The sequence below is a fragment of the Aulonocara stuartgranti genome (genome assembly GCF_965226115.1).
Source record: "Aulonocara stuartgranti genome assembly, chromosome: 20".
NCBI lineage: Eukaryota > Metazoa > Chordata > Actinopteri > Cichliformes > Cichlidae > Aulonocara > Aulonocara stuartgranti.
Window position 1 is genome coordinate 12,719,725 of NC_138956.1, and position 13,036 is coordinate 12,732,760.

Sequence of the window (13,036 nt, forward strand, 5' to 3'; positions counted from 1 at the left end):
TAACTCAAACTGCATCCAAGGTTTGCAGAAGAGCATCTCTGAACACACAACATGTCAAACTTTGAAGCAGATGGGCTACAGCAGCAGAAGACCACACCGGGTGCCACTTCTGTCAGCTAAGAACAGGAAACTGAGGATACAAGCAGGTTCACCAAAACCGGACCAGAAAAGATGGTCCGATGAGTCTCTGTGTAATTCAAATGATACAGTCAGAATCTGGTGTAAACAACACCAAAGCACGTGTCCAATGTGCCTTCAAAGATTCAGGCTGCTGCCATAATGGTGTGGATATTTTAGTACCAACTTTGAATGCTACAGACTCTCTGGTTATTGTTGTTGACCATGTCCATCAATTTATGACCACAATGTACTCGTCTTTTAATGGCGGCACATCTGTCTAGCCATTTTCTTATCCAGATATCCAACTTTGTCCCATCTGGCACGGGGCAGCACAGCGGTGCAGTGGTTAGTACGCTCACCTCAAAGCAAGGATACTGGCTCAAACCTGCTCTGTGTGGAGTTTGCATCTTCTCTCTGTGCAGCTAAAAGGAATGCATGATTCTGTGTCTGGAGATCACACTATCAATATCAGTATATGGTAAAGGCATATAGTCAATCTTAACATTAGCTTCTCACAGATGATTTTTATGTAGATGAGAGGTCTAAATGGTACATACCCCAGCCGTCTAAAAATGGATGTGACCAGACAACCACATATGTTCTCGGGGACATTGATCTGTATCTGCATGTAAATGATGTTACTGTCTCGTTCTGTGCTGCACGATGAGCTTATAGTTATGGGCCTTAGGATCTTCGAAGCTTCTTGTTCCAGATTAGACAAGTTGTAAACATTCAAAGACTTTTTTCTTTCTTTTTTTTTTTCTTTTTTTTTTTACCTTGAACTGAAGTGGTTCAAATAACCAGGTTAAACTCTGGCTTGTTTACAACCCATTCTGTTGTTGGAGCTCCCTTTTGTTTTCACATATTTACTGTAAGTGAGGAGGATTCTACTATAACAGAAAGCAAGACCCTAATAATTCAAAATGATGCTTTAAGCATACACACAGCTGGCTTAACAAAGCCCAGGCTGACACTGCCCGAGAAACAAAACGATGCCAGCCTGTTTTGCTTATTTAACAAGGACTGCAATTATATTTGTTTAAAAAAAAAATCAGTAACAACGCAGGATGACAGGTTACTAAAACTGTCCGGTAAACACCTCGTGAGTCCATGTGACTTTTGTTTACAGGGGCTGCTTCACTTGTAATTGGGTATACTAAATCTAAACAAACTGACAAAGTTGCCACAATGCTTTGGACCCCGGTTAAATATCCGTGAGCGTGACAGCACTGTGAAAAAGATGCAGGAAAACACAGGCCAATCATAATTTACTGTATGTGCATGGCCAGAGTGTGCCAGCAGCTATTTTAGTCTATCCTGGATTGTTTTATTTTGACAGGAATTTAGAGGGGAAAAAAAGATAAATACTACTTTATGATCTTCTACAGTTTCTTCAGAGAACTGCCTCATTTGCTCAACGTGTCAGACAGACTTCAACCAACTAATTCTTCCCATTTTGTGAAAACCTTCATGTTTCCCCTTATGCAACAGTTATGCCAAAGTATAGTCATTGTTCTCTCCGTTCGCTGAATCACATACTCAGCCTGATATTCTCACATTCGAGTGCGCTCTTTAAGAGGGTGACATTTTCCATATGGAAAAATTAACTTATTTTTTTCCTACCCGTGGTTAATCATGACACAAACAAGACACACAGAGAAACACAGAGGGACAGACGGAGAGTGAAACGAATGAGCGAAGGATTGAAAGCGAGAGAGGGGGAACAAGAGTAGAGCTATTTTTGGCCTGTCTGGGTGTTTCCTACACACACACGCTCACGCTTCTCAGGCTTGTTGTTGTTCAGAACGGTGGGTGTTATAAGGCTGAGTTTTGATTTGATTTGACTTTACGTTTTGAGGCTTTGTATATGTGTGTGTGTGTGTGTGTGTGCGTATGTGCTTGTGTGTGTGTGTGTGTGTGTGTGTGTGTGAGCTGGCTGCTGACATCCCTGGGATTTTCTTGTGGTAGCTATGGTTTCTTGTGGTGTTTTGAATAACTTACCATAACTCCAAACGTCCTCGGGGTGTTAAGGGATCCTCGGTCCTTCATCATATACTCCTCTTGTGCCGTCACCGGAGCTGACCTCAGTTCACTTTCAATCAAACCAGATCAAACGTCCAAAAGAGAGGCTGTAATTCATTTAGTCAAAACCGTCTTTGTGTTCAAGTACTTACCGCCATCTTTTGTTGCTCTGCATTAAACCTCTCACAGATCTCTTAGTTTTTTTAATGGCTTTGGTAGCGCTCGGATTTTTAAAATGCTGATAAAAGTTTCTCTGCAGTTTAAAGATGCTATATGTATAGTTTGTATAGATAAATAATGCTATACGACTGGTGTGTGTGGTAATGCCTCTTAGACCGAAGTGGATGATGAGATATTGCACATAAAGCTGGAAAAAAAGTAACACTGTTTCTTTGTTTTACCTTTCAGTGGTGGTTAGTGATGACTGCACAAATGACACTGTTGCTATTTTGCGGAAAATGCCTGTCAGCGATCCATTGTGTTTCTGTGGACTGCATATGTCACCGAAGCTTTCCATGCACTGAGTCCTTTCAGACACTGGTTCAGCCTCAGTCTTTTCACACATATCTGTAATTTGAAAGTAGAAAGATGTATATTAATTTCCTGGAACTTCCCTCACTTTGATCTTAATCAAAGGGTTTTTTTTAACTAACAAAAAATGCAAGTCCCCAGAACAAAGACATCCTATAATGTGACTGGATAAATACAGTCCACACAACATGAATAAAACCTGAAAGACTTTCAAAGGTCTGTACTGTATATAATGTATGTGCTTAGCTTATTTATGTATTAGGATTCTGCTTGAAGATGCTAACAGTCTCATGTAAAACAACGGGACTAACAAACTGATGCTGGAAAAAACGTAAATATTTAAGACTCACAGCAAAATTAAGTAAATTAAGAGTAAACCTAAAATAGACTTTATAAAATAAAAACATAAATCTTTAGTAAATGATAATATATAAAGGTAACAATCTTCACAAGGGAATGTGTTCAGGATTCTTGTTTTGCCCAACTCTTAATACCCAAAGACAACCTAATTAACTAACAATAAAGAGGAAGCAAACTTCTCATGTTTATATTTATTTCTAAATATCTCTATATTTATCTCTTATCTCTATATCTATATTTATGTTTTTTTACGCATTTTATTCTCATATCATTAAGAGTTCTTTCAATTAAGAATGATTTTGCAATCAACGCTGTGCTATCGACCTACAGCTTGGATTTCCTAATACATGGTTTCCCATGCAGCTCATTGTTACTCACTCCTCATATGAATTGGTCCACAGCACAACAGCTAGACCGCTAACAAAAATCTGCAAAACCTGCCACTCCATATCAGCCTTGATCCCTGCTTCCCATCTCTGCTTCCAGTGAAATTCAGAATTCATATCAAAATTTTATTAGTGCACATGCCTTTTCATGGCCTTATCCCCGCTTATACAGGAGAACTGCCAAAAGCTTATTACAGCAGTCGCGCTTTCCGTTTATCAGATCAAGGTCTTTCAGCTGTTCCCCATTCTGCAACCACACTTTTTAGGTTGTAGCTCCTAAAATGTGGAACAGTCTTCCTCGGTGCATTAAGTCGGCTGAGTCTGTGGTTTCTTTCACATCTGCTGACATTTTTTATAGGTTTTGCTTTTTAACATTGTGTCCTTTTTTGTTTTAGTCTAGTCATACTGCCTTTGTGTGCAGGTATGTACAGTATGTTGGGCTAGGCAGACCCATTATGACGACTGCAACATTTGTGTCTGCTCCTCCTTAACTCCTCCTAGACAGGTAATCAATCTGGATTAAACTTATATTATATACATTGCCCAGGTTACCAGCACTGTCGACATCTAAATAGCTTTTTAAAATTAATTTTATAATTTATATAATTTGAGCTTTTCAAATTATATAAATTTGACATTCACATATATATATTATGTGAATGGTGGCTTAAAACATTAGATCTACATTATACGTATATTGTGTACATTATGTGTACTCTGTTTCTAAACTCATGTTGATAAAGTACTTTTAGTACAGTGAAACTTTGGGGTCTGAGAATTGTGTTGTCATCTGTAAATAAGTGTGGAAAAAGTGGCGCTAATAATGCCTGTACCCTGATTACCAATGAATATGTAGCTTGGAAGAAGAAGAACAATAAATATATAAATCAATTATTTAGTTATTTAGTATTTATGCACAGCCATTTTTGCCACCTCATATACCTATATATAGTGATACAATGAACATAAAAAGAATAACATCGTAAATCAACGTACATGTCCGTGTTTTAATACATGAGCGAAATGAGGAAACAGTGAAAGCTCATTGTTCTAATTTCCACATCCATATTTTTACTCTTGTCCTTTACTAAAATAGCTTTATATGGTTTAGAGTTCAAAATAATCCTTATGTGTCATGAATGGGTCTCAGTTTATCATCTGTCTTGAAAACAACTACTTTAAGCATCTTTTCTCTGATTGGTTGCCCCTCACAAGCTTAAATAGTAGGTGGGCGGGGCTTCTGTTTGCCTGAGAAGACCATATTAAGCAGCGGTCCCCAACCCCTGTGGTCCCGTGGCCCATGGACCCGGGCCATATATCTGGCCCAGATATCGGGCTGCGAGAGTTGAGGCTCGGGTGTGAAATGTATGGTTTTCAGGGTTTTTATTGGTTTTTAGCATTTTTTTTTTTTTTAGCATTTTTATCATTAACTTGGTTTCCCCGGGTCTTTTTCTGTGTGTTATGAATAAATCTTCTTTTTTTGGTACCGGTATTGGTTTTATTTTGTTTATTTATCCACAATACCTTAAAGGCCGGTCCGTGAAAATATAATCGGACATAAACCGGTCCGTGGCACAAAAAAGGTTGGTGACCGCTGATTTTAAGGACATCTCATCCCTCTAAAATTAGGACATCTGGACAACTGGAGCAGTTTGATGTCTGAGTTTTCAAATCATAGGGATTACTTACATATACATTGACCTTTTATAAAAGCTTCTTGTTTTATGCTTTGAATGTGTGGCTAATGCATTTTTTTGTGTGGGTGTGGGTGGGGTATTGGCAGTTTCTGGTATAACTCAGAATGCAGGCTCTGAGCTTAAATTTGTGAAGAAATGCATTTCTTCTGTGTGCTCAGTTTGGTGGAACTTTAAAAAGCATGTCTGAAGGTTTCTGTCTTTATATCATGATTAGAAACTGATGATCACCAGACTAAGGCAGACTCAAACATGGTGGGGGGAAGCATTTTCAGTATGTTACACATATATAATTTTAGCTGCTTAAATTACTAGCAAAGAGAATTCTGAAATGAAAATATGTAAACGCACACAAACACATGGCTGTGTGCATACATCTATGTCCGCAATATTCACAAAAATAAAATCCCAGTGCTTTTCCTACCAAATATTTTCCAGCCTTATTATTTTTATCCTCTTTGTTCTTGTGTTTACACAGCCCCACTAAAGATAATACATCTTTTCCTCCCCGTCTGCCCCTCCTCCTCCTCCTCTTATTACCCTCCCTCTTCTGCATCTTCCCATCTCCCTCTTTCCGTCTTCATCTGGATACCTTTCTTTGCTTCCTCCTCCTTGGCTTTTCTTCATTCCCATCATCCTCTTCTGTTTTCTCTCCCTCAGCTCCTTCCCTCTTCTCATGCAGCATTCCTCACATTCTTGTTGGCTTCATAAGGGGAAGGACCCCGCTGGCAGACCAAGGCCAAACATTATTACAGTGCTCCCAGCCTCTCTCTCTGTCGCTCTCTCCGTTTCTCTCATCCTATCTGTCTTATTTTTTTCCCCTCGCTTATCTCCTAAACCACACTGCTCAGGTCCTCTTATCCTCTTCCTGACTTTCCTTTAACTTTTTAATCCCTTCCCTTCAACATTCACTCCTTTATTCGTTTTCTCTTAAGCCTCCACTAATTCCATTTTACTGATAGTATCTGTAAGCTCGGACTTTAACTATGTTAAACCAGTTTACTGAGACTGCTGTCTCTCATAATTAGTGGAAATAAGGGTCATACCATTCCCTCTTACGCACAACAGACTCATTTGTGTTTATACCAGAGCATGTGCTGTTTTTTAACGACACACTGTCTGCACATGGTAGATCAAGTATCAGACACAGATGCTCACAGCAAAGGCTCCCCCAAGTTACCCAACGCACACATACACACAGACAGACATCCACTTTACCTGTAAAGTAGATGACATTTAAAGCATCCTAAATGAATTTAATCAGTTGCCTTTTATTTTGTGAGGACTCCAGTTTAGTTTTGCACATTCTTTATTTTTTTATTGTTGTTTTTGTGAAGAATCACTTCTTGTGTCAAATGTTGTTGCTTTAGCAGTAGCACATCCCTGCAGGTGGGAGGCAACTTTGTAGCACACATTTGACCACATCCTGCCCCATATACTAAACTGACAAAAAAAAGAGCCGTACGTCAAACTTTTCTATGTCATTTCAAATTAATTTACATCTTAAAGGATGACTGATCATGTTTCTAAAAAAAAAAAAAACCTGATGTGCATTGCATCATTTTTCTGCACTGTCTTCATAGCTGTGTTATCCCCTGTTGTATCTTAAGAAGATAACATGGATTATTTGATTTCTTACAAAAGCGTTAATACATGCGATGAGTTTTACAAAAATGTGAAATCATTTTGATTTGAAAATCTCAGGAATCAAAGCATAGCACACTGAAATAGACGCCAGTTCCTATTATTGTTTGTGAAAAATACCAAGTGACCAATGCTGGACAGAGTGTGTATGCATATGTATCTATTCCTCTCTCCCTGTGGGCGGTTGCCTGCTGCGCTGCTTTTCTGTCACCCTGTGGTTTGGTTATTTTCAGCTCGAAACCGGATGTGATTCAGACTGCATGCTAGATTGTGTAATTGAATGGACTAACCACATACACACACACACACACTTTTTGAACGCGCACAATCGCATAAACGATGCAAACACAAACACACAGGACACAACCCTCTCTCACACACACCGTTATATCGTTAGATACACCCACACACTGAGGGTTTCTGGGAACAGTGCTGGGTTCCCCCCGTTCAAAGAGCCACCCGAGGGTGAGCGAGCGGACGATGAAGCACCACCAGCAGCAGACAGAGCGCTCGTTTCTTGGTTTCAATATTGGTCTTAAACATCAGTTGTTGACCTGGCTTACGCTGAGATCGGAAAAAGGATAAAACGCTTGCACACGCTCGTGCTCTGTGGAAACAAAAAGGACGGTTAAAAGTGGGGAAAAACATTGTGAAGTGCTTGTGAAACTTATTATAAATGTCAGTTTCTGACTCAAAAAAAAAAAATTTAAACGGTACTCTACAGATGGTGCTGAATTAAGAAGAGTGAGAAAAACAGGGAGTAGATAGCGTCTCCAAGCACCTCCGCCATGCATGAAGACATTCCCTGCGGCCTTATTTAAAAATAATAATAATAATAATTCAAACTAATTTCTAGCAGTTTGGTGTATTAGTTTATGTTTTAAAATGTCTTCTAAATGTGAATGTTTGACAGGAAGTTCTGGGAGGAAGTTTGTTTTGCAGGTACAAACAGAGGTTTGATTTTTATGGTGCTACCCTGGAGAAATTACAGATTTGCAAATTATTGTAGAAAAGGGCCAGAGAGGTTTACTGAATCATGCAGACCACAGTGGAGTGGTTGTGACGCGAGGATGTGTGCGATTCACTGTCAGTGGCCTCTACCAGAAAACTGCCTCTTGATTCTAGGAAGACTTTGGGCTATAAGATTTGACAAGGCAATGTTCCTGCGTCACGCAGGCTTCCACAGCAGCGTGTTGTACTGCAAGTGTGTGCGCTTGAAAACTGACAGGATGCTCTACTTCCTTGGTGGTCTGAAAATGTCAAGAAAAAAATGTGTATCTGCACATCTGAACATTGCACAGAACTTAGTGTCTTTAATCTCTGAAAAAAAAAAAGTAGTCTGCATTACCGCAGGAGAGAATTACAAACATTCAGTCCTTCGTTATTATGAGGGAAAATAAAGATAGCTAGACATCGAGAGCATCTATTTGGATAGTTTTACCCTGATTTTAACTGTTTCAACTGTAAAAGTCTATTATGACTCAACTTTGTTAAGGATTATGTCAGCCTGCTTTATTTACTGCCACATCCCTTGTTTAACCGTAACTGCTCTTAATTACCCCCGTTTTCTTTTGATATTAGCAGTATCTGCTGTATCAAGGCAAGGTGTGCACCGATTACAGTGGAGTTATTTTTACTGTTATGCCTGTAATACTTAAAAGTTCATCAAAAACAGCTGACAAATGATGACTGAAAGCAAAGTTCTTCGTGAAAATTAAGCATTTTAAAGAGAGGATTATGGATAAAGTCTTTTCCCATAAATAGCAGGACTGATCACGTCAAGCCACCAGCAACCATGATCTCTCTTTCTGCACAACATACTTGAAAGCACAATAGGAAGCTTGTTCACACTTAATACTCAATTAGCGTGAACAAGCTATTGAAAAACTACACAAAATGTCCATGTTTCTACATGACTGCATTTTCTTTCATAACAGACTTCCTGCTTGCTCTACCACACGAGTGAATCGGGTGCAGTTTTAAACACACAGATTTACATTCTTCACGTACAGGAGCAAGTAAAGTCATTTGTATTTGTAGAATCGAGACTACAGTATATGGCATTGGTAATTTGGCACATAGAAACTATCTGAGACATTTTTTATGAGGGCCCCTTTAAACAGCCTTACTTTGTTTTTCCTGCTGTTCTTTGGGACAGCAATGAATGTTATTCAGCTTCAGCTCCAACTGCAGATTAATTTCCAAAGATTAATGTAAAGTTATTTCCTGCGCTCCCACAGTTCAGTTTTGTTAGGAAATATCTCTAATACTTACCTTTGTGATTCTATATAATACTGTGATAGTGGTCTATATAAGTTATTTAGGAAACAAATCTGAAATAGCTTCATAACTGAGCACTGCAGGCAGGAAATCAGAATAAAAAAGGAAACCAAACCAGGTTCAAAAATTGTTTTTGTTTCCTGAGAAAATACTTGCAGCTTTTATGGTTTTGTGCAGAAACTCACACAGACTCGAGTTTTAATGTGCACCCAAACAAGCTAATTTGTTCGGTGCTATAATGGTTTTCATTGCACATTAGCTCAATGGTGTATGACTGTAATCAGAGATTTTCTTGTCCACACCTACACCACAGACAGACAAAGTTAATGGAGTGGGGGGTATGAGGCGTTTGATAACGCTATTCAACAGTATGTAATTTACTGTAAGTACAAGCTCAGGAATCAATATGCAGGACAACTATTTATATTCACTGTACTATAAATAAAGTGAGCGCTAAGAAAGGTATTGCACAGCAGATCTGTGCAAGTCAGTGCTGTAGTGATGGAAGTTCCATTTTGACCAACATCTGTCTCATCTTGGAGGGTCACATGTTGCCGTATCCTGACATGAATAACACTGTGTGGGTTGTTTGTTGTTTTGGAAACATTTAAGCATTTATGACAAATAGTAAATGTTCGCAAAAAGAGCCTAATTTTGTTTTGGTTTTTTTTCTGGGGGCCTCCAAAAGAACCCTGGAGATCCCAGAGCCGAGTCACTCTGCTTGCTGCTGGAAGTTCTTGACAGCAGATGGAGCCACAGAGAGGGAGCTATTATTTTATGTGGCACAAAATCCCCATCTTATTTGTAAGAAAAAGTAAGAAAAAAAAGAAAAAAAAAGAAAAGAAAAAGAAATAAAGTTAAGAACGCCATACAAGTTACGAGCAGTCAAACGCGGAGCGTGCACTTAAAGGGAGTGAGTCGGTGCGGGAAAACAATAGTCAAGAAGGTCCTGTGTGAAGTCAAGGCTATTTTTGGTGGGGCCCGCCTCGCCTGCTATTTCTGTCAGCAGGAGAGCGAAGGGGAGGGAGCAGGGCTTCGAGGGGGCCGGACTTACTTCTCTGTAACTTGCCTCCGATAAGTTCCTGTTTCGGCTCCTCAGTCAGTACAGGCTTCACTGACAATACCAGCGGACCTCTCCATCTCGCTTCCATCACGTTCCGTCAGCTTTTTGGCTCTTTTTACTTGTTCAACGTTTCAAAAACAGACTCCGATACAAGTTGGATTATCTTCAAGTGTGACTGGACGCTTTGAAGGGGCGGTTAGGTGTAAACGGGCTCCAGTTTACAAGGTAGGCAAGCGCTGGTGGTGACACGGTCCGAGCAGCTGAAAGTTTGATAAATGTTCTTAAATTTCGGGCTGTTTTGAGTCGGGCTTTCGACTCGTCGGGCAGGTGCAGTATGGCGTTAAGCTACGTGCGCAGGTGCACTCTTTTAATTGCTCGCGAGCGCTTGGAAAAGTGTCACGCGCGCGCATCTTTGCCGAAAACTTAAAAAAAAAATGTGGTACTTTTCTCGAGCTTTAATTTATTTCATTAGTCTTTTGTACATATATGTTACATAAAGTCACCATCAACTCCAACAGTCGTTTTAAAACATGATTTGCATTACAGCTCAAGTCATTATGAAGCAAGAAAGTGACTTTAAAGCAAAGTGCCGTTGACAAGCTGTAAATCGCGTAAATAATGTCTGCCTTCCTAAACAGAGTAAGGAGTGCTTTGTTGAAACTGCCGGAGGTGTGTTAACCACAAACCTACGTTTCTTATCAGTCATTTCTTAAGATAAGATTCAAATATTATTTACTTTTGGCCCCAGTGAGGTTGAGCAGATGTCGGCCAGCATCACAGTTTAGCAGCAGCACCTCCGCAACCCAGTTTAAAGTGCAGGTGCACTGTTCGCGTACTTTTCTACGACTGGGATTATCGCGCGCGTGTGTGTGTGTGTGTGTGTGTGTGTGTGTGTGTGTGTGTGAGTGTGTGTGTGCGCGCGCGCGTGCTTGCGTGGTACAGCCCAGACCACCACACACTTTTCTCATCTTTTCTATCCACATGTGGGTCAAAATAGTGCACTAGACCTGTGGTTGATACATCACATGAGCAGCTCACATTGTGCCAAGTGCCAGCACATGGCAGTGGTGAAATCTATTAACACACACCTGCAAGAAACGTTGTCACCTCTCTCTTTAAGGCTGGTATTAAAACTGCTTTGTTTATTGTGACATTTTTAGGAAAGGTTCAGAGGTGAAAGCTGCCAGTTATCAACTGTGTTTGTTTTGTTGTTGTTGTTGTTGTTTTGTTCATTGTTGTTAGATATTGTGAATATGAGCTCCAGTTCAGTGATATACTTTTGTCTTTGTCCCCACAGATGGAATCGGCACCTCTGGGAACATCGTAAAGACTGACAGACAGGACAGCGTACTTCCCACAGTGGCAGGTTAGACCTTAAATCTCTGCTGAAAATGTTCAGAATGCAGTTCTGATTTAATAAGTAGTTGGGTTTTTTGGTAATATTTTACTTGAACCTCTTAAAGTTAGGCAAAAGCCATTAGCGCTGAAACGCTCTTGTGGAAAAAGATGCTGCTGCTCTCCAGGCAGTCCCTGCTCACGACTACATCTTGTTTTCTTTACATCATTTTCTTTTTAACATGTGCGCGTGCGCGCGCGCACACACACACACACACACACACACACACACACATTGTATGCAATTTGGGTGACAGCAGTTTTTCCACAATGATCTAAGCTGCAGTAAAAGTAGAGAACAGGTGCTGGCCTAGTTGGAAAGACGCAGCCTCCTCGGCTGTGTTTTTCATGTGGGTTTAGAAGTTAGTTTTGCTGCAGGTCATGCAGAAGTTTAATTGAACATGCGTCACGCAGTCCTACAAAAATGTGTGAATGTAAATTTACCACATGAGCTATTTATTGTTTAGTAAACGTCCAATAGCATCCAGTTTTAGTTAGTTTCCTACTAAAACAAAAGACTTAGTTCTGTGTTCGAATTAATATTAGGAAATCACTGGTACCAGTGTATAGTACAGTAGAGGGATTCACTTCACTTTTTTATATTTTCACTTCCAGGATTGTGTAAGAGTCATCAGTAAGGATTCTGACGGTCATTCTTCTTGGCACAAAAGCTTCTCACATAAACATCTGGAGATATCAAAACATATTTCCTCCTAATTATGGCTGATTGCAACTGTTTCTTTCACAATGTGGTCATGGTTAGATAATGAAAATGTTCGCTCTGACTACTAGTGTGATGCAGGACGTGAACTTAGGTTAACCCTTTAGCACTCATTTCAAGATGCCACCATCTTTCCAGTAAAATAAGAGCTGGCTTGTTACTTTTCTTTGTAATCGTGTCAAATTTTCAACAATTTTCAGCAACCCTTCCTGTCATGTATTCATCTGTTGTGCCTCTCTTTAACAAAAAGCCTAGTTGATGCTTTTGTTCTTAAACCTGAGCTCAAAAAGTATTTGATCTGCTGCTCCAAGCATCAGAAACAAGTGACCCAGGCTGGCACTTTTAGTCCTGCATTTTTAGTTTAGATTAGCATTCTCTGCTGTGAAGCATGCCTGTGTGATCACGCTGTGTAGGATTACAATGCATGACTCTCTGAATGAAAGCCGGCTCTCGCTGTGCCAGGCTCTGCTGACTGCATGCTAACCAAGGACCCACTATGGGCTTTGTGTGTCTGCGTGCATGTCTCTGGAAAAAAAACTAAACAAAAAAAACCCCATTGAGGTCATGGCCGTAACTGCAGAGTCTGGTTACATGCGTGTTGTCCACACAGGGCAACTGGCACTGGCTCTCTATCCTTTGTCTTCCTCTCTCTAATTTCTCCATCTCAAACATGCACACCTCGCTTTAAATCATTTGGCCTGTGGAGTGCATTGCCCTTACGCCAGACGTCTGAAGTCGGAGATTGGTTAGCGATCTAAGGTGGCGGCGGTCTGCGCCAGATGTGCATAACATGTGAAACCACCATTTTAAAAGCCTCTGG

The 13,036-nt window shown here is 40.1% G+C and overlaps 1 protein-coding gene and 1 long non-coding RNA gene across 4 annotated transcripts in view; one reads left to right on the plus strand and one right to left on the minus strand.

Moving 5' to 3' along the window:
• Positions 1–13,036, plus strand: part of hdac7a (histone deacetylase 7a) — a 75,858-nt gene that overhangs the window by 25,716 nt on the left and 37,106 nt on the right. For 2 of the 3 annotated variants that reach the window (XM_082518856.1, XM_082518854.1), the window contains exon 2: positions 11,398–11,466. Coding sequence is in view for 1 of the 3 variants with exons in the window: in XM_082518854.1 (XP_082374980.1) it covers positions 11,398–11,466 (69 nt within the window). In the remaining 2 variants the exon portion in view is untranslated. Of the gene's footprint in view, positions 1–9,863; positions 10,326–11,397; positions 11,467–13,036 lie in introns of those variants that run through there. The other variant, XM_082518855.1, reaches the window with a different exon arrangement.
• On the minus strand, positions 1,504–10,176 carry LOC309697165. The gene is made up of 3 exons (XR_014273760.1): positions 10,092–10,176; positions 2,544–2,709; positions 1,504–2,212 (listed from the first exon to the last, which is right to left on the minus strand). It is a non-coding gene; the product is annotated as an uncharacterized lncRNA (long non-coding RNA).